Source organism: Heterocephalus glaber, unplaced genomic scaffold (assembly GCF_053883595.1).
Source record: "Heterocephalus glaber isolate CG9 unplaced genomic scaffold, H.glaber_assembly_v1.0 deba00001729, whole genome shotgun sequence".
In the NCBI taxonomy this organism is placed as follows: domain Eukaryota; kingdom Metazoa; phylum Chordata; class Mammalia; order Rodentia; family Bathyergidae; genus Heterocephalus; species Heterocephalus glaber.
This window is the reverse complement of record NW_028258440.1, coordinates 5,516,851-5,538,343: the sequence shown is the minus strand read 5'-3', so window position 1 is coordinate 5,538,343 and position 21,493 is coordinate 5,516,851. Positions and strand designations below refer to the sequence as shown.

Below are 21,493 nucleotides of genomic sequence, written 5' to 3'. Positions count from 1 at the left end.
CTTTGTGGCCGATGAGTAGGCCAGAGCCAAAGGAAATACGGTTTCAGCTTAGGGGGGAAGGACCTGTCTTCCCTGCGCTTGCCCAACCCATGGAAGGTCCAAACTTGGGGCAAAGTTGAGGGAGGAAGTCACAAGCACATCTTGGGAACATGGGCGGGCCCTTCAGGATTTCGCAAGTGCCACATTCAAAAGCTTTTTAAAAGGTGCATCTTTTATGTATGATGTCCTAAGAGGTTAGGGATCAAAGACGATCTGTCGTTTGGAGGCAGGTCTTGAACCAGGTAGGAAATGTCCCTATAGTAGATTAATTGAAGGTGAATACTTGGCTTCATGTTACTCCATGAATTTATTTCCCTTTTGTTACCTTCTAAGTTTGAATAAAGTCTTTGAATGTTAAAAGAAAGTGTTATCTTTTACCCTAGCAATTCCCCTTTCACATATTTATGCTAAGAACAAACTTGTGGATGGGAATGAATATTACATAAAGGACCCTCAATGAGTACTTAAAAAAAGTTAAACAGGCCAAAGTTCATCAGTGGGAGCCTGGTGAAATAATCACACAATGGGATGTTCAGCAGCCATTACAACACACACAGTTGAAGAATATTTAATAGCATGGGAAAATCTTAATGAGTTCCATGTGGAAAATCAATTTTGTCAACACACTTTGTGAAGTATGACTTTTTTCATTTTTAAAGAGTTAGAAGCAGCTCTATTGAAGTATATAATTGACCTTCAATAAACAACACATTTTAAAGTGTACAATTTGGTAAGTTTTACCACACATATACATCCATGAAGGCATCACCGCAATCAAGATTGTTAATATATTTCTTCTTTTTTTTTTTTTTGGTACTGGGGATCGAACTCAGGACCTTGTGCTTTTGAGGCAGGCAGCAGCTTCACTGAGCTAAATCCCCAGCCCTAGATTGATAACATATTAATCACCTCAAAAGATTCCATGTGCCCTTGGTAATACCTCCTCCATCTCCCCAAAACTATGATCTGCTTTCAGTATAGTCAAGATTCATTTTAGTAAAGAAGAAGAGGTGTATTGGCAAGTAGATAGATGCTTAAAACAGAAAAGGATATGTTGTAAGCAGTATGGAAGACAATCATGGAGAAATTTTGAGTTTTTTGTGTTAATCTGTGTTTGGTAAATTGTCTGTGATAAATGCCAATTGCTATTGTATTAAGAATTAGTCATTGGGGTTATTAAAATATCTGCCACAGATAATTCAGAAAGTGAGCATAGTGCATGGGCATTCAACAAATGTGTTGAGGGAGACACTTGCTGAGGGTGACGGCTTTACCATGATGGCTATCAATAAGAGTGATGGTAGCAGAGGCAATAGCCATAGAAGTGGCGACTGTAGGATGACAGTAGTGGTCGTGATGGCAGTGATGTCTCTGGAGATACAAGTTGACCAGGAGCATTGCCCCAACCAGCAGAGAGATAGTCTCCGTTCTGGTTTCTGGGTTCTCGGTCAGTGAGTATAGGGCCTGAGTGGGCCACGTAACGTCAAGTTGATTGCCACCTCCGAGGAGATGGAGCAGAAGGACTGGTGATGATGGACCTGAGATAAAAGGATAGGGACTTTTCTCTGCTTGTTCAACCCAAGAGGTGCCTGCCTCCGAATCTCTGGAGACTGAAGCTGGGACTTCCTTCCTCCCTAGGGGCCGCCAGGGGCTGCGATTGCTGTAAGAGCAGGTCACGTGCCAGGGCTTCCTGTATGCTGTTGCTGCTGGGTGTCCATGACCCACAACCTCAAGTTGCCACTGCAGCAGTCAGAGTGGCAGCCAGAGGATTGGTCCATGCTGTGCCCTCTGGACGGTGCTGGTGAGGCTGAGCAAGAGGCCTCCACATCTCGACACCTGGGAGAGGGGGGAAGGAGTCTCACCAGGGTAGAGGATCATGTTGCGCCGCAAGCCCTCCAATGCCAGTGAGAAGGAGCCCACTCAGAAGAAAAAGGTGAGGAGCATCTTTGGGAAACTCACGTTTTCTTTCCCTCCTTTGGGAACTCACTCCTTCCTTCCCTCTTCTGCTCTCTCCACCCATTCCCTCTAGGACTCTCAGTGAGAAGAGCCGAAGGCCATATGTTGAGCCTGTAGGTGAGGTCTATTCTCCCAGAGGGCAACAAGACATGACCCAAATGTTACTAGTGTAACAAAGGAAAAAAGAAAAATTTAAAACTCTAAATAACAGAGTTTATGGGATAGACTTTTAGCAGTCTGGAGTTATAGAATTCAAGCCTGCCATGATGTGATAAAGAATGAAAATTGGGGGCCAGAATCCTAAACTAGACTTCAGGAATTACAAAATACTACACTCAACTTGGAAACTTAAGATTTAATTCTCTCTTTCCTCCACTGTTCCTGCCACCACTTCGGCCCAAGTGTGGCCTCTCAGAAGCCTTCTCACTCAAAGATCCTCACTGGGCCACCCAGCCAAGATGCTTCCAGGGCCTCCGCCCTTTGGCCAGGACCCAGACCTTGCCCACTGGGCTCAGCTCAGTTGTAGCCTCCCAGGCCACTGTCGATAAGGCCTGAGGTGACTTCCAGACTCAGGAAAAGCCCCTCCCACAACTGCGGTAAGATGCAGGGGGGCTGTACAGCTTCTTCCCAGGTGGGGAGAAAATGTTTGTGAGAAATAAAAAATGAAGCTGGGGAGATGGTGAGTAGGAGTGGGAGCTGAGGCGGAATAATTCAATGGGAGAATTTCAAAAGCCAGGAAGGGAAGCACCTGAGGTGTTCATCCTCCTGAGGCACAGGCCAAGATCCCTTGAAGGCCTTTGACAGATCTAGGTTTCTCTGGTTGGATCTGTGAATTTGATTGGATCATGAGATTCTCCCAGTCAACCAGCAAGCACACTTTGCACATCCAGTGAGACCATAGGACCATTCCAAAGCAGGAGGCCTGAACCAGGTCCAAAAAGACCTGGACCCAGGCCCATGTCTGGAGCCTCCAGGCCCTCACCGTGCGCTGCCAGTTTTCCCTGGAGCTCAGCCCAGGGGTACTATGGGAGAGCCATCTTGTCGGGGGAATAACTCCCAGGCAGAGACTGAGACAGCCGAGAGACTGAACCCCAAGGGCACTGGGGTGTGCATCCGGCCCCATTTCTTGGGTCGTGGATGGCTGCCACTTCCGGCTGTACTCTTCCTCCACCCAGCTGCCTCTCTAAGGTTGCAGTGGTAGTGGACCGGGGAAGGAGGAGATTCATGAATCTTCACACAGGGCCTGTCATCCTCGTCCAAACCTTGCACAGTACTAGGCCCAGCAGACCTGCCATTGGCTGCCACTCCTTGGTGAGTAGAGCCACTTCCTCTTGCTCTCCGGCTCATAGGGGTGGGAAACAGAGACTGCTTTACAGACACTGCTAGGCCCCAAACCACAGGGGAGCTGAGCTGGAGGAAATAGTCTGAGAAAGAGCTGACACTTTGATACTGAGATACTGTACCACCTCAGATGAAGGTGCTCAGAGCCACACAAAAACCAGAAGTCCCCTTCTTTTTCCTCAGTTTCAGTTACCCAGACTCTGTGTTTGGCAGGTGAGCCTCTAGAATCTTGTCCAGGCCTCTTCCAGGAGAGACAAGGCCCATGTGGCACTGTATAGTTCATACCCTTCAAAGAAGGGTAGTCCAGGCAAACCCCACTGTAGTCTTGCCAGAGCCTGTGCCAGCCTCCTGGGCCAAGATGAGCTTGCTTACATACCCTAAGCCCCATCCTGTGAAAATCCCATTGGAGAAGCCAAGCTTCCAGAAGGGAAAGGCAGCATCTTTCCCAGACCTGGAGGCAATCACCCAGCGCCATCATTGTTCGGACAGTTGTCATGGACAACTGAGGAGATATGAAGGCAAGTAAGACAAAAGGGCAAGGGAGGCCTGCTTCTCTCTCTCTCTCTCTCTCTCTCTCTCTCTCTCTCTCTCTCTCTCTCTCTCTCTCTCTCTCTCTCTCTCCTGCTCTTGCTTCTCCTGTGAGGTCTGCCAGATGGAGAATGTGCCAGGCAGAGGGCAAGAAACTGGAGTTGAAATTGTGCTGCAATCCAGCTGTAGGACCTTGGACAGCATTGACTTCCTTTGGGCCTCAGTTTTCTCACCTCTGAAAAGGGAGATAACTTCTAATCTGTCACCTTGGAATATTGTACAGATCATCTGGAACAATGGTTATGAGAGTACTCTGTCACACATGTTCACGAGGGGGTGCATGCTTAGGCAGGGAAAAAAGTTGCACATTGCAAAGAAAAACAGGTCCTGGCCCTAGCCCTGAAGTGGAGGAAACAAGATTTAATAGCACAAAGGTCGCCACTGAGGGAGAGCTCATCAGGTGCCAAGCACTGTGCTGTGCACTATACCCATCGTCTCTTAGCTCACTAATTCCTCATGACAACCTTGTGAGGTGAGAGCAAATATTGTCACTAGCCCTGTTTTATACTCAAGACTGACAGAGATGAAGACACTTGCCAAAGGTCATACAGCTAGACCCCTTCTCTCTCCACTCAATTGTCCCCGTAAATGATCTCAAAAACACAGAAGAGTCTGATGAGAATAAATGACTCAGCCCACCAGCAGGAGAGCTCTGCAGGGCAGACCCAGATAGCTGTGGCCTTCCAGCCAGCAGAGCAGAGGAGGGAATAGGGTCCTCCAGGATAGTAGAAGCAGGACACAGCACCAACTGTGGATCATGAAGGACTGGGGAGGCCCTGGGTTCTGAGGGCATGTCCCTTAGCTGATCTTAGGTGACTTTCACTCCCTTCAGATTATCTGCACTGGTATTGATCTGATTCTATTCAAAGGCCAGTGCTGGGGTGTAGGAAGTGAAAAGGGGATTGTCCTGGATTTGCTTCCCCTAAGGATAGTCCTTCTCCACCACACCATGACTTTCCACACTCCTCCAATCTCCCACCAGGGAAAATGGAGAGGAATGTAGGCTTCAGTTAGAGTGCTTGGTTGCTCCCTCCTTCCAATCTCTTCCTGCCCCTACCCTCTGCCCAATCCCAGCTCACAACTCCTCCTGGAGCTCCCTTGCTACACCACCTCTAACCTACCTTCACCAGAATGCACTTCATATCTTCAATACAGGCTGCACATCTTTAATCTGACAATCCAAATTCTGAAATGCTCCCAAATGTGAAACTTTATGAATGGTGACTGATGCCACAAGTAGAAAATCCCACACCTGACCTCATGTGATATGACAGTCAAAATGCAGATGCACTAAAAGTGTTGTATAAAGTTACCTTCAGACTGAGTGTATAAGGCGTATATGAGGCAGAAGTGAATTTTGTTTAGACTTGGCTCCCATCCCCAGTATATCTCATTATGTATATGCAAGTATTCCAAAATTCCAAAAACTCAAAATCTGAAACATTTTTGGTCTCAAGTGTTTTGGATAAAGGATGTTCAACCTACAGGACGTTGTTCCTGGCTTCCCACAAAATAACGCCCAAGCTCCTTGGCATGACTGGCAAGGGCCTTCCTTGGCTTGGTCTGCTCCACCTCCCACCACAGCCACCAGCACACCCACTGTTTCATCTCCTCACTTGTAACATTCCTGCCTTTGACTTGCTCAAACTCTTCCCAGCCCCACCTGGAGAAAATATGCCTCCCTACTGGCCCAGCTCAGATGCACCTCTTCCACAAAGCCATCTCTCTTGGTGGCTCCATTCAGACACCACTTGCATTATTGTTGCGCTCGATCCACTTCTGTCTTAGGTGGGGGCAACTGCATGAGCCCTGAGGTGGCACAAGCATAACAACATGCACAGACTTCTAGAGTCAGAGAGCCATGGTTGAGCACCTGCTCTTCTCTTCCCACTGCCAGCTGCAGGACTCTGCCCAGACCACTTCATTTCTCCTCATCTCAGGTTCTTCCTCTCTGTGAGATGTGGATATGACATGAAGCAGGTAAAGCGCAAACAAGCTGGCACATATGAAGTGCTTGGCAGGGGGCAAGCACATGGGTGCTGTTTAACCTTTCATCACAGGATCCCCGTACACATACACACACACACACACACACACACACACACACACACACACACACACACACACCAGGGCCTGAGCAGCAAAGGTGCTCAGTGTGTGGTGGGTGCACTTAAAGGAGCCCAAAGAGTGGTGCAGAAGAAACCTGGGAAAGCCAAAGCTGCTCGGGAAACAGGGAGGAAGATGCCACGGAAACAGTAAGGCTCTAAGAAATGGGTGATCAGGGGAAGATTTCTGTAGAAGTGCTGCCTTTTAAACTGGAGTCGAAAAACCTCTTTGCCAGGCACAGTAGCACAGCTTTATAATCTCAGTTACTCAGGAGGCTGAGGCAGGAGAATGGCAAGTTCAAGGGCAACTTAAGTGATTTACTGTGTCCTCTGGGTCTCAAAAGAAAAAAAACATTTTTATTAAAGCATAATGTCCATACAGAGAAATACATAAGTCATAAGTGCACCACACATCCCCATTCTATAGAATGAACATACCCATTCAGGCAGCATTCAGCCCAAGAAACAAAACATTTCCAGAAGTCCAGAAGCTTCTCTGGACTTCCTTTCCTCAAGGGAAACCACTTTCCTCACCTACAACAGCAAAAATGAGTTCTGTTAGGTATGGACGTTTGTGGAACCATGTGGCATATACTCTTTGGGGACTCTTGCTTAACAACATATTGGTGAGGTTCATCCATATTATGAGGATGGTTGTGCTGTCTCTTTGCTGAGTACTGTTCTCTTGTATGACTGCCACAATCAATTTCTCCATTCTACAGTTGGTGGGCATTTGGGTTGTTTTGGGTTAAGTTGGAATTTGAAGAAGGTGAGAAATCATGTCTGACAGAGAGGGCAGAGTAGTCCAGATGGGGAAATGTCCAGAGTAAGAGTCTAGAGGTGGGTCTTATAAAAGGCTAAGCATTAGCTGGTATCCAATGATAGATTGCTGAGTCAGGCAATGTTTTAAGTATTCTGTGTACTCACTCGTTTCATCCTCACAATAGCCCTATGAGGTAGATGCTTTGGTCTCCATTTTACTGATGAGAAAATAGCAGCCTAGAGAAGTTAAGTAACTTACCTAGCTTTACATAGCTAGGCAGTGCCAGAAACCACCATGGGCAGCCTTGCCATCAATGTCAAATGAAGGAGCTTAGGTTCAGAAAGGTTAAATACATTGCCTAAGGTCTCACATCCCAGAGCTGAACCCAGCAGTGTCTGATGCCAGAAATATAGCTCTTTCCACAAGACCCAAATGCTCCCCTTAGACTTGAAAAATGGCTAGCAGCACATGGCACTAGCTAACCTGCATGCATGACTGCCAGCAAGCCCTCACCCCAAAGGAAGGCCAGGCAGAAACCCAACTGGGTCAAGGGTGTCAACTTATTCCTGGGTGGAGGTCACCCCAGGGTCACCAAAAGGCAGTAGGGATATTGGGACTGCTCCTAAAGTTGGAGGTAGGTCTAGGAAAAGGCCACTCTGGGTGGACCCTCATCCTCAGTCACCCAAAGAATATGTGTTCGTCCTTTCCATCTCCCTGATTGAGAAGCAGCCAGCTGGGCCTGAGCCCTAGCACCACCTCCATGGCCCTTTTCGATCATCTTCTGCTTTGGGCTAAGGCTGGGACCGAAGGGCCTTCACACAAGGTCCTGGAAGCCAAAGGCCCCTCCTCCCAGTCCCCAGACTGCAGATTAGTGACAGAAAAGGCCTAGGGAAAGAGCTGCAATTAGAGAGCAGCCCAGCCATGAGTTTACTCTTCCCTAACAAAGCCTACTTCTGGCCCCACGCCTGCCCTCCTCCTCACTTTCCAACCTTACCAGTCCCTGGGGCTTCAAGGGCAACTCTCGGCCTCCTGGTCTACAGACCAGGCTAAGGGGTGGCAGAAGGAAGGCCATAATAGGATCCATCAGCCTATAAATAGCACCCCAGCCTGCACTTGTTGGGCCCAGGCCAGCTCAGTGCCCGCCCTCTCTCTGTTCCCTCTTTTCCATGTAATTAGAGGAGGAAGTTATCCAGGCAGCTGCATCCTACCATACAAGAGGAGGAAATAAATGGAAGGTGGAGGACAGAGGAGAAAGAAAGGGCGACAAGAAGCAAAGAATAATGGGAGGGGAAAACTGAGGAAGGAGGATGGAAGAAATGCATGGGAACCACAGCAGTCACTATATGGTCATACTTTCCCTCTATATATCCACTCACAGTCCCCTTTTCTAGGTCCCCAAGGTAGCAGAGAGGAGGCTTTCTGACCTAAGCTGCTGGCACCCCAGTCATGTGGCCACAGTGATGCTTGTGACTGCTTGGCCTGACCGCTGACCTAGTTTCTGCTCAGCTACCTCTAGGAATGTGTGGCCCTTGACCCCTGATTGCCAAATTCACTTTGGTCAAGACCCAGCAAAAGTATTAGACTGCTGCACTGCAGTTCCCAAGAGATGGGACCAATTGTGTGTGTGTTGGCGGACAGGTAATACTGTCCCTGACCTGGGGATTAGCCACCGGACACCCACACACACTTTGAGTAGGAAAGAGGATGTGAAACCTTCAGCTTTGTGTGGCTTTGGTTCCTTAAGCCCTTATCTCGGGCGTCTGCAGTCTATCCCGATCAATCTGTCTGGCCATCTGTGAACTCTGGTTCCTGTATGTATCTTCTGGTCTTGACTGTTTATTTTGATGCAGGCTAAGCCTCAACTTCTTGTGTCTACAGCCTGCCCCTTTACCTGCCTTGCCCTGGTTTCTGGCTGCCATCTTACCATGTCCATGCACATAAAGAAGGCTAGTTTCCTAAATGACCTCGTTTCCAGTCTCATCAACACCACCAACAGGTCATGCCTGAAAGTCCAAACACCCACAAACTTCAACACTCACCAACTCATCACATTCATATCTAAGATTAAAAGCTGAGCTGAATAAAGAGAAAATGGAAGCTTTCTTGAATTAAATAAGCCCAATAATTTGTGCACAAACATCTAAATGCCTTCTGTGAGTAAACCTCTACTGTGGTTTTCTTTAAAAAGCATAATGCCAGATCTTGCTGGCTTTGGGTGAGATTGCCTCGATCTTACAAGTTCATCAGGCCGGAGGCCCAGTATGTTTCCTCCTATCACTGACTACAGACCAGGCTCGGTACAGGCTCAGATCATGGAGGCCAGAGCCATGAGGTTTGGGAGGGATTTGCTCTCAGTTAACTTCTGATGAAATTCTTGCATGTGCTGAGGGGTACATTTCATCTGACTCATTCAATTTTTCACTGCAGGCTTTTGGACTGAACTTCAAATACTGAAGGAAATTTGTGCTTAGTTTAGGACCTCACTGAGGTCTAAGGGTTCTGAGATTGGGAGCTTGGCCTGTGGCCCGGGATAAGGTGAAGAACAGGATAAAACCACATAGCTCTAAGGACATCTTGACATTTCACCCCTAGTCCTGGGCCCTTGCGCACGTGTGTGTGTGTGTGTGTGTGTGTATACTTGCACACATACATATGAGGGGCAGATTGGGAGGGGAGAACAGATGGACCTCATGCAGCTATTTTAGCACCACTGATTGCAACACAATTGTTTCTTCCAGCTCTCCCTTCAGCGCTCCAGCAGCTTCAAGGATTTTGCCAAATCCAAACCCAGCTCCCCCGTGGTGAGCGAGAAGGAATTTAATCTGGATGATAATGTGAGTTTCAGGACCTCCTTAGGGGATTTGGCTACGGGCCCCTGGTGGGGAGTGGGGGTGGGAGGGAGGAGGGGGAAGAGGAAATACTAGGATTGTTGGGGCAAGGTCTCCTTTAACAGAAAGCTTGCCTCAAACACACCAAAGTTCTGGGCCCCCAGCACTCACCTGCATTCCTTTCAATTACAAATTAAATAGCAAATTAATTCTAAACTAGTTGAGCTGAGGACAGGACTGGGTCTAAGGAGGAAGATGAAGGTGTCTCAATTCTAACCACCTTCCAGCCTCTGCCATGACCCAAAAGGCCTTTTTACTTCAAGTCCTGGACCCAAGCAAGGTCACCAGGGTCCCTGGACCTCCTTTTTTGTTGTCACAGATTCCAGAAGATGACTCAGGTGTTCCTACCCCAGAGGATGTTGGGAAAAGTGGCAAAAAGCTGGGGAAGAAGTGGAGAGCAGTGATTTCCCGAACCATGAACAGGAAGATGGGCAAGATGATGGTGAAGGCCCTGTCAGAGGAGATGGTGAGGCCTGGGGACCTGTAGAGGCACTCTGTAGGGTATAAGGGTGAGGATGACCATCTGGACAGCCACTGCTCAGGCCAGAAGGCCCTATTCAATGCAAGCAGAAAGGTCATACAGGAGGAAGAGCACGACATCAACCATGGATACAACAGCCAGGCTGAGAGTTCAGGAGGCTGGCTGGGAAATGCAAGGTCTTTGAGGAGGAATGGAAATTTGGGCAATAGAAGCTTCCAGTAAAGACAGGGGTGTGGGAGGTGCAGCTGAAGGGGAGAGATGAGATGGACTGCCTGAGACAAATCCATCCACCTCCAAGATTTGCCTGGAGCTAGCCCCTGGGATTGGGAAGGCCCAGTTCTTGAAGAGTATAAAGAAAAATATACATACTCCTTCATTTATGATGGGGTTATGTTCTGATAAACTACTCATAAGTTGAAAATGCTGTAAATCAAAAAGATGGAGCTGTATCCTGATAAACACATCATAAATTGAAAACACTGTAGGTGAAAAGTACATTGGCTATGCCAGCACTCTGGGAGGCCCAGCATGAGATCACAAGTTCAAGACCAGCTCAGGTGACTAGTGACTTAGCAAGATCCTATCTCAAAATAAAAAATTTAGAGAAGGGCTAGGAATATACCTCAGTGCTAGGAATATACCTGGGTTCAAACTCCAGTACTGCAAAGACAAAAAAAGAAGAAAAGCAGTGAATACCCCTAACCTACAGAACATCAGAACTTATGGCAACACAGCCCACTGTAGAGTGTTGGTTGTTTCTCCTCATGAACTTGGTGCTGACTGGGAGCTGCAGCTGCCCAGCACCAGAGAGGATCAGACCCCATAGTGCCAACCTGGGAAAAGATCCAAATTCAAAACTAAAAGTGTGGTTTCTACTGAATGCATATCACTTTCACATCATCATAAAGTCATAAGATTGTAAATTGAACCATAGTTAAATTGAGAGATCATAGACAAAATTGAGAAGGCTGGCTTCAGCTCAAGAGGAAGGTGGCAGAGCTGTGGGACAGACACAGCCACAATAGCTTAAGGCACGCAGAATCTGGTGTGCTTGTAGCTGTTAGAGGAGGCACCAACCCGTAGTGTGCTAGACTCGGCTTGTGAAAGCAGTTGGTTAAATTGTCAGGAATTTTGCAAGCTGGTTGTTAAATACAACCATTATTTTTTTAAATTATATAAATGTACAATTAAATAAATTCTATTAAAAGCAAGGGTGATCCCATAAATCTTCAGAATTCATCACACCTGTTACACCTATCTGTCATTGAGGATATTTGCATCTATAGTGTCTGTGGAGTAGAAATAACCTAGCTATCTCCTCCCACCACTTATCTGGCGACATCACAGTGGTAGCCTGATGTTGGCTATGGTGTGAGATACATACAACACAAGAATTGGCAAATCATGGAGGCTTTTACTCTTGGAGAGCCAGGTGTTAAACAGCATCACCCTGAGATACGGTGAGCTGGGCAGAGCTCTGGAGTCAGGCCAAGCTGGTTGTGGATTCCTACGGGCCCTGGCAGGGTAACTCTTCATCTGCAAACTTAGGCCAACCATATCACTTATCTCCAGGGATCACCTTGAGGATTAAGTGAAATGGCAGGCAAGCCTGGCACATAGGAGAGCACAGGCAAGCAGTTTGCTCTCAGCAGCAATGTCTGCCTGATTGAGCTATATCAATGGCCCTGAGCCCAAGCTTGGCCACCGTGGCCTTTTCTGCATGTACATCAGCACTTGAAGGTGATGAAGCATAGTCACCCAGCACCCTGGTGAGCCTTGTTCCAGGAGGTAGGCAGGACAAAGATTGTCAACTAGGGTTCAGAGAATGTCACTGAGCCTGTAGGTAACAGAGCTGAAGTTTGAGCCAAGCCCAGGCTCAGTTCTGCTACCTCAGCAAGGCTGCTCAGGCCTTCCTGCCTACCTTCCCTACAGGGAGACACGCTGGAGGAGGGCTCAGCCTCCCCAACATCTCCAGATTGCAGCCTGGACAGCCCTGGTCCTGAGAAAATGGCCCTGGCCTTTGCTGAGCAGGAGGAGCATGCACTCCCAGTGCTCAGCCGCCAGGCATCAACGGGTGAGTAGAGTAGGTGGGGGGACACCTGCTGAATCTAGAGGAAAGGATGGGAGAGCAATATGCCAGTGGGCTGTCTGGGAGGGGGTGGTAAGAAAAATGTCTCCTGTCTGCCTGCTGGAAGCTTTCCCAGGCCTCTTCACATTAAATCTTCCCAACAACCTCATGGAACAGATACTATTATTCTCACTTCATTGATGTGGAAACTGGGGCTTAGGGAGGTTAAGTGACTTGCTCAAGGTGGCCCAGTCTTGAGCTCAGCTCTGCCCTAGAGGAGCTTCCACTTGCTGTCCCTAGGCCCTGGAAGGGGCCATGAGCAGAGGAAGAGCTTCATTGCCCTCTTGGACCAGTATGTCCCCACCCTTCCAAGGGCAGGTAGAAGCTACAGCCCCTTGGGCCTCTGATACCCCAGACTGGGGTGGGAGTATAGGTTCTCTAGCTGTGAAGAGCCTCTTGGACCCCAGACCTTCTTTGGTTGGCTGAGCTCAGGGCACTACTTGGCAACTTTTAGAAGTCCGGGGACTGGACAAGAGGTACCCTGCTTAGAGGGGCTGGGGTACTGGCCTGCAGCCCTGAGGAGGCACTGCTTCTCTTGTCCCTCAGACCTATTCCAAGTTTCTCACTCTGGCTCCACAGACATTTCTCTGCCACTCCCAAAGCCACCTAAAATGCCCATCACCCTGCCCTTCCCAGGGAGAAAGCTCACCTGAGTTTCTGTGGGACACTGTAACTGAACACTGAATCTTATTAAATAGAGAAAGTAAAATATTAATGCAAGGTGTGGCTCCCTGGGGTGGGAGAGCACTGGAATGGGAGTCAACAGACCCAGTGCTGCCACGTGTAAGAGGCCTCAACAGATCACTTGGTGTGGCTGGCCTTTAGTTTCCTTATCTGTTCATTGGAGTGTTGGCCCAGTTGGGCCCTCGAGGCCCTCCCAATTTGCCCATTCTCTGGTCTTTGAGCTGTCTGTCCTGTTGCCAACTCTTTTCATTATCTGAGGTCCCAGAGGTGAAGCTGTGCTTCTCCAGGGTGGCCGAGGAGATGGGTCCAAATCACTCGCTCAGCAGAGTGCAGCTTTCCTCCCTAGCATTTACCCTTGGGACTTCTAGAGGGCCCCCTGGAATGCGCCTGCTGGGCACTGCCAGCTGTCCTGGAGCAAAGGTAAGTCTCCTCCCTGCCAAATCTCCTGCAGGCAGTGAGCTCTACAGCCCCAGCACAGGCTCTGGGAGCTTCGGGGAGGAATCACCTGCCCCACTGTACATAGGACCCTTCTGTGGCCGAGCTCGAGTCCACACTGACTTCACTCCTAGCCCCTATGACCACGACTCCCTGAAACTGCAGGTAAGGTTGGCATCCAGACTCCTCCAGAGCCTGGCAGCCATAAAGGAGTCTGGACTGAGCCAGGGTAAAACAGAATCAGCAGAAGCCAAGTAACTCCCTGCTCTCCTCTCTTCTCCCCTCCCCCACAGAAAGGAGATGTGATCCAGATCATTGAAAAACCACCTGTGGGCACATGGCTGGGCCTGCTCAATGGCAAGCTGGGCTCTTTCAAATTCATCTACGTGGATGTGCTGCCTGAGGAGGCTGTGGGGCCTGCCCGCCCCAGCCGCCGACAGAGCAAGGGCAAAAGGCCCAAGCCCAAGACTCTGCATGAGTTGCTGGAGCGCATTGGTCTGGAGGTTTGAACTTGGACCTACGCTCGGGTCTAGGAACAAGGGAGGCACACTTGCCCCTGGGGTGGGGGCTGGGGAATGACAGCTATGGGTAAGGGGCAGATTCTAGGCAGGGGTGGCTTATAAGCAGCAGTGTCAGTGACCTGCCTCTGCCCCCAGGAGCACACGTCCACCCTGCTTCTCAATGGCTACCAGACACTGGAAGACTTCAAAGAGCTACGGGAAACACACCTCAATGAACTGAACATCACGGACCCACAACACCGGGCCAAGCTACTCACGGCTGCAGAGCTGCTGCTGGACTATGACAGTGAGTGGCCTTAGGAGCAGGGGGATGGGCATACAATGCTGTTGGCATTCCAGAGGACAAATCCTTGCCCTGGTCCTGTCCCCTGACCACACACTACCCTGAAGCACCTTTGCAGTAGGAAGGCACTTTGCATGCTTGAGTCTCAGGGAAAGTTTGTGGGAGTAAGGGGTTGTAGAGGTTTTCAGGCCCCATCCCATTTTGGATCAGAGGGAAGACTTAAGGCCAGAGAAGGTAAGGGATTTATGTGGAGCCTCAAAGCTGGGAAATACAGCCAGGGTTCAAGCCAGGTTGCCAGGATTCAAGCTCAGTGCTGGAGAAGTTTAAGCCCCCAGGCCACCATGGAGCAGCCTGCAAACTCTCACCCACTTCTAAGGTGGAAGTGGTGAGAAGAGGGTGGTAGGAGGGTCAGAGGGCCCAACTGCCTCCAGGAGACTTCCCAGAGCTCCCAACCCTGCCAGGGGGCTCCCCAGGACTTCTGGCCCCTCAGTGAGGTACCCACATTCTCTCTTCCTCCCCCACCCTGGCAGCTGGCAGCGAGGAGGCTGAAGAGGGCGCTGAGAGCAGCCATGAGCCAGTGGTGCACACAGTGTCAGAACCCAAGGTGGACATCCCTCGTGACTCCGGCTGCTTCGAGGGCTCAGAGAGCGGGCGTGATGAGGTGGAGCTGGCAGGCACTGAGGAGCAGCTGCAAGGCCTCTCCTTGGCTGGGGTACCTTGAGGTAGAGGCTGGGCCTGAGCTGCAGAGGCCACAGGGATGAAAGATCTGCGCCCAGAAGACAGTGCCATGCCTGCCCCTGCTTTCTCAGGGTCACTTAGGGCCACAGGGCTGGCCAGAGCCCTACAGGCTCAGCTGGAGTGGACAAAGGGCCACCCAAAGGCACATCCTACCTGCCGAACCCCTCCCTCTTCCAATGACTGACAGCACAGCCCTCCTGGCACCATCCACTCCCCCAGGCCCCAGCCGTAGCAGGTGGGACATTGAGGGAAGAAAGTTGTGGGGACCACACGTTCCTTCTCCCTAACTTGCTTAGAGGCTTGGCTGCCCAATCACTATGAGACTTGAACCAAGTGCCTTCCCCTCTCTGAGCTTTGTACTTGTCGGAATAGACTGGGTAGTCACTGAGGACCTTCCTGGCCAGCTCTGACACTGTGATTTTAAATTTCTGCTCTCCTGCTTCCTGTGGCTTGGCGAAACACTGGGGCTTACTGAGGAGGCTGGAGTGGCCTCAGGCTTCCAAGTGAAATGTCTCTTTCTGCTTATCCATTTCACACCTTCCCTCAAGACTCAGGCTGAGCTGCAACTTCCTCTAGTTTAAAACAATGCATATACCTCATACAGTGCGTGCACCCTTCCAATCCTGGCCCTCTCAAATTAGACTTCCCAGAAGACTAATAGCAGGTGCTTATACCTGGCTTCCAAGGACACAAATGCCTCTCAGATGCCAGTTGGAAGTCTGGGTCTAGACTTGGCCACGTGTGAGTCCTTACAAACAAAAAAAGCACTGAGCTTGACATTGGGAAGTCCACTAGCCAACACTGCTTTGCTAAAGTTTGGGTGTACCCTGAGCTCCACAAAGTATGGAGGCTATCTGTTGATAAAGTCCTCCCTTGTCCCCAGTAGCCAGTCTTTGCCATGAATCTCCCAGAGGAGCCCTTCCCTGGTATGGGACCAACAGTGCCCACTACCTCTAGAACTTCCTGCTTTGTAGTCACACTTCTTGACCTGCTACCAGGAACTTTGGGGAAAGCTAGCTTTGGGGAAGGGGCTAGGTGTAAATATGAAGGGGAGGAGGGAGACAAATCAGAAGAAATAAAATATAGGTAGAATTAAATTACTGTCTCTAGTTATCTTTCCTATGGAGTGAGGGTTTGTGGGGAGGGACAAACAGGTCTTCATAGCTGGTCTCAGCAAAATGTCCCTCCACTGATCTTTCAGGGCTATCCACCCCCTCCTTGATAATGCCCAGTGCCCTCGGTTCTGCTTACCTAAAGCTCCATCTGAATCCTTGGCTGGCTCTGCCCTTCCATTTGAGCAGCCGTTCTGAGAGCAGGGCTCTGGCTTCCATGGCTACAGCTTTTCTGGGGTCTGAGAGTGGGACAGAAGGGAAACTATTTCCATTTTCCTTTAACAGTTCATTTTAACAAGAGCCTTGAAAACCCTCTTTCCTGTGAAGAAGGGCCAGCATTGGAGGGCTGTCCAAGGTGCAAGAGGGGGAGAGCCGTGGTCAGCACAGCCTTTCCCCTTAAGCCCTGTGCCTACTAAAGCTGTGTCAGGCCGGATGGAGATGGAGACACTGACTTCCTGTTGCTGCTGCATTCACTGCATTAGAGAAGGCAAACTGGAGTGAGAATTGTCACTGGAGTGAAGGCAAGGCTACTCTCTTTCCAGGCTGGCTTCTCAGCTACACTCATCCCAGTGCCTGTAGTGACTGTAGGCATCAGGAATCTAAGTGTTATCCTCACCCAAGAAGCAAGAGCCCTAACAGCCTCAAAGCCACAAGGGAACTGAGTAACTACTGCCCTTAGTGAGCACAGGCACTGAGAACTTTACATATATTATACCATGTAATCTTCAGTGTCCTCGAGGTACGCCATCATCATCTCAATTTGCAGAGAAGGAAACTGAAGCTCAAAGAGGCTGATTATGAAGTTGCAGAGCCAGGAGTCTGCCTGACTCTCAAGGCCATGTTCTTAACAGTGCTTCTCAAAAGGCCTCTTCCAACAAACTTTTCAGAGGCATAGGCAGTTCGGAGGGCAATCTGACCATTGACTCAGACTTTCATCTTCCAAGATATGGTCTACAAAAAGAGCCACACAAATGCACAAAGATATACAGACAAAGACAGATCTGTCTGCAATATTAAAAACTTGGGAGCCTGGGGTGGTGATACATTCCTGTATCCCAGCACTCTGGGAGGCCAAGGCAGGAGGACTGGAAGTTCAAGCCCAGCCTGGACAACTCAGTGAGACTGTCTCAAAATAAAAAATAAAAAAGGGCTGGGGATGTAACTCAGTGCAAAAGCCACAGTTCTGTCCCCAGTAACCCCTTTCTCCCCTCCAAAAATAAAGAGAAAAAAAAGGAAACAACACAAACCGCAAATTAGATGGAATCAGGTGTGTCCAACCTGCAGCCCATGGGTCAGACACACCGAAGTTACTATAAAAAATATTTTTAAATAAAGGAATTTTTGTGACTTATGTACATTAAATGTGGTTTTTTTCAGTGCTGGGGATTAATCTCAGGGCCTTTATACAGAGCTACATCTCTAGCCCTTTCATAGAATTTTGAGACAGGGTCTCACTAAGTCACTAAGTTGGCCAGGCTGGTCTTGAACTTGCAATCCTTCTGCCTCAGCCTCTCAGAGTGCTGGCATAACTATATTATATATTTTATATGTGACCTAAAACAATTTCTTTTCACACTGTGTGGCCCAAGCAAGCCAGACAGGCCACAGGTTAGACATGCCAATGTGTGTTCATACAATACAACGTGGCCATTAAACATGGTATTGTAGTAGAAGACTAATGACACAGGGAAATCATGAATTTTTACTCTTAAATTTAAAAATTGTATAAATATATACCAACATTTTGTTGTACAAGAAGTTGGTATTTTATCAAGGGAAAAGCAAGTACTTAAAAATATTTATAGGGCCATTCCATTTTTATCTAAGTAAAGAAAAACACACACAGAATAAAAGACTGGAAAGATCAGCAACAAATGGTTATGGGTGATGGTTTTGTGAGGAACATGGGGTGGGACCGGGGAAGAGGGCTAGAAGTATTCACTTTCTACATTCTTGTTTCATTTGAATTTCAAAAGTATCTATTACTTTTATATCTATAAAAAGGAATGATATTTCAATTTTTTGAAAAATAAAACATAAATGGAGCCCAAACCTCTGATCTCTAATATAATAAAGTAGCAACAAAGACATCTGGAAAAATGAGGGTGGTGGAGTAAATAATGTCCAAAGTGCTTTAAAGAAATTCCTACACTCTAGAGGGGCCCTATCAGAGGAGATTCTTAAACCTTTTAAAACCCCTAGAGAGGGCTGGGAGTGTAGCTAGTGGTAGAGCAGTTGCTTAGCATATACAAGGCCCTGGGTTCGAACCCTAGCACCCCAAACAAACAAAAATACCCTGGGTAATGGCTATTAGCTGAATGCTAAAGAAAGGAAAATATCAGAAAAACAGAAATCCCTAAGAAAATGATGTTTTGGAATCCTCCACAATCCTGGAGATGGGGATGGGGAGTGGGAGGATGTCCAAGAGCTACTGGGCTCAGTTTGGCCTGTAAGGTGATTGCAGGGTGCATAGAGAGCTACACAAGGGCTCCCATGATCAAAGGAGTTTGGGAGCAGCAGGTGTGGAGGGGAATCAAAGAAATGCAGACAACAGGCCAGGGCCTGAGGAGTGAAAAAGGCAATGATGAGCAGAACCACAGGTCAGCCTTGAAGCTCCTCCTCCAGGCAGAGCTGCCAGAACCTCTTGTCCAGCCTGTGGACTTCTAGAAGATGCCAAGTAGTGTTCTGATATCAGAAAACCAAGATCTGGGGTCCAAGAGGCTGACTCTTCTCAGCTAGAGACCCTAAACTCCCACCCTGTTCTGGGGTGCCAGAGGCCCAGGGACCTTTAACCTCCAGCTCCGTGTGTAGATTTTTTTTGATCAAGGCTAGTTGGAGTCCTATATGCCTCCCTTATCTGTATGTCAAGTTCTTTTCTCCTGCTTGGGAAGTTTTCTACCATCACTTCTGTGAACAGTTTTTTTTATGTTGTCTGCACTCTCTCCTGTTTCTTCATTGACTCTGATCAGTCTGATGTTATTCTTCTTTGCATCATCTAGGAGCTGCTGGATTGATTTCTCATGGTCCCTTATTATTTTAAAGAAATTTTTCTTTTCCTGGTCACTAATTGGAATCTTATCTTCTATATCTGAAATTCTGTCCTCACATTGGCTCATTCTACTGCATAAACTTTCAATGGAGTTTTTAATCTCCTGGAAATCTGTTTGCATAAGTTTTATGGATTCCATTTGTTTCCTATGTTGGGACTCCATCATGTTCCTCAGCTACTCTATTTTTTCATCTGTGTCCTCTCTAGATTTATCAATCATGTCTTGCACTACGGGCACAATCTCTGCTGTTATCTGAGAAATTATTTCTGATTTCATTTTTTCCAGATCCTCTTTTGTTGCCAGTTCAGGGAGTCCAAGTGGTTGAGTATCAGACTGTTCCATCTTGTTTCCCTTTGAGGTTCCCTTAGGTGATCTAGAAGTCTGCTTTTGAGGCTTGTTTACATGTTTTCTCATTTCAACATATGCAGCCTGCTATGCCTTTGTTGAGGCAACATTTTGCTCACCCAGTGGTCTTCAATTCTCAGCAATCCATAGAGCTGCCTTTTCTCTGCTGCTCACCAGTACACTAATTCCTGGGTTCAGAAAGGTGGCCTTCTGGATCCCTGAGCTGACCTGTTGTCTGAGTGGGCTTCTGGTTGGGGCCTGTGCACACTTGGGATGATATCTAGATGTGCCACTGGCTAGGGCCCTATGTAGCTGTTGTCTGGGAGGGTCTTTGGCTGGGGGCTGTGCACTCCAGTTCCTGTTGTGTGATGTTTTTCTTTTTGGGGGGGGGTACTGGGGATTGAACTTGGGACCTGGTGCTTGCAAGACAGGCAGCAGAACCACTGAGCTAAATCCCCAGCCCCAGCTCCCTCTGGAGTGGTGGGGATGCACTGGTCTCAGAGGGATGACTGGGCTTGGGGACAGTAAGCACAACCTCCTCTAGGGCCGGTGAGGCTTAGCATTTAGGACTCACTTGCTGGGCTACCTTAGACAAGTGACTTAACCTTAAGCCTCAGTTTCTACATCAGTAAAATAGGGATAACAGTACTAGCCCTATAGGGCTATTATAAAGATTTAATAAACTAGTTATATACTTAGCACAGTGTCCAGCACAAAATAAAGCCCCAGTGAATAGCATGTCTGATTGCTTCAATCTGTTCTACCTTGGTACTTTCATTTCACTCTCTTCAAGGCCCATCTCACCTCTGACTCCTAGTTAGTACAGTGACCAGGAACGAAGGCTTCAGAGTTAAAGTGTTTCCAAATTCTGACTCCACCACTTAGTAGCTACATGACTCCAGGGAAGTTACATATATATGCATTTCTTTACTATAAAACAGGAATAATCATCTAATAATACCTACCTCCTGAAGTCGTTAGAGAAATGAGGTAATATAAATTAAGTTCCTGGCATTCAGTGACAATAAATTGTAGCTATTTGACCTTTCTGTAACCTCCAGGCACAAATAACTGGGCACAAAGGGCACATCAATATGTGTTTGTCTGCAGACCGACATTCAGCATTGCCATGACCCAGACACACAACTGATATTCAAGCACTCAGGAGGTGATGAGTTTCAAGGGTTGATGAGGGTGTGGGCTCTCGTATCCAGAGAGGCTGGTGATGGAGATAAAGCCCACCTGAGGAGTCTCAGGCAGCCCTAGCTCTGCCTAGTTCATAGTAGGATGATCAGCCCTGGGCATTTGACTTCTGTTAGGCAATTCCTTTGGACTGCCATTGGCTGGTAGAAAGAAGAAGATCATGGCCAGATTCAAGAAAGAGTCCAGCCAGCTCCTCCCAGTTCATGGGGAGAGCCACTTGCCCCTTCTCCTTCCCATCAGGGGAGGCAACTAAGGCACTGGGCCATCCTAACCCAACACTCTCCCCTCTCACTTGCTGCTTCCGTACCGCATATCCCTACCTGAGACCACCCAATCAGGTTCTGATCAGCTCCCCGAAGGTCTCCACACAAACCCTTTCCTACCACCCCCAACCCCTATGGCAATGAGTCCCCAGCTTCTGCTAGCTGCCTTCCAACATCTCACTCAATGAGCTCCCCTCTCAGGCTTTTCAAGGAAGTGGAGGCTGCAGTTGGGCCATTAGAGACCAAACAAATGCTAAATACAGTTTCTAGTAAGGGAAAAAAGCACACTGATCCCCAAAGCCACAACAGGGCCCAACACCTTCCCTCCTCTCAAGTCAGGAAATTCTGGATAAGGTATGAGGTTTCCCAGCTGGGAAAAGAAGTAGCTTTCCCGGCTCTCCTTCACAATAGAAGCCACCTTAGCTTCTCACACAACGGTGGCCACATTACATAGTATTCAGCCCACAACACAATCAAGTGGGAAGGAACTGCCTCCCCTCTAGACCCAGCCAAGACCCCTCCTCCAGGAAGGACCTAAATAAATGGAATTCTATAGTACTTAATATGTAG

The 21,493-nt window shown here is 48.3% G+C and overlaps 1 protein-coding gene across 1 annotated transcript; it reads left to right on the top strand.

Annotated features, from left to right (window-relative positions):
• The first annotated feature begins 1,731 nt into the window (after window positions 1-1,731).
• Sash3 (SAM and SH3 domain containing 3) lies at window positions 1,732-16,047 on the top strand. Its single transcript, XM_004860041.3, has 8 exons — window positions 1,732-1,972; window positions 9,531-9,626; window positions 10,000-10,146; window positions 12,094-12,235; window positions 13,425-13,573; window positions 13,702-13,911; window positions 14,065-14,215; window positions 14,743-16,047. The coding sequence occupies exons 1-8, from the start codon at window positions 1,916-1,918 to the stop codon at window positions 14,931-14,933; spliced, it is 1,143 nt and encodes a 380-aa protein (XP_004860098.1). The 5' UTR covers window positions 1,732-1,915; the 3' UTR covers window positions 14,934-16,047.
• Window positions 16,048-21,493: the final 5,446 nt, after the last annotated feature.

Bases quoted from the DNA above. Each gene is read 5' to 3' on its own strand.
- Sash3 (XM_004860041.3), top strand. From the start codon at position 1,916: ATGTTGCGCCGCAAGCCCTCCAATGCCAGTGAGAAGGAGCCCACTCAG. The intron at 1,973-9,530 runs GTGAGGAGCATC...TGTTTCTTCCAG, and splicing joins AGCCCACTCAGAAGAAAAAG to CTCTCCCTTCAGCGCTCCAG. The intron at 12,236-13,424 runs GTGAGTAGAGTA...AATCTCCTGCAG, and splicing joins CAGCCGCCAGGCATCAACGG to GCAGTGAGCTCTACAGCCCC.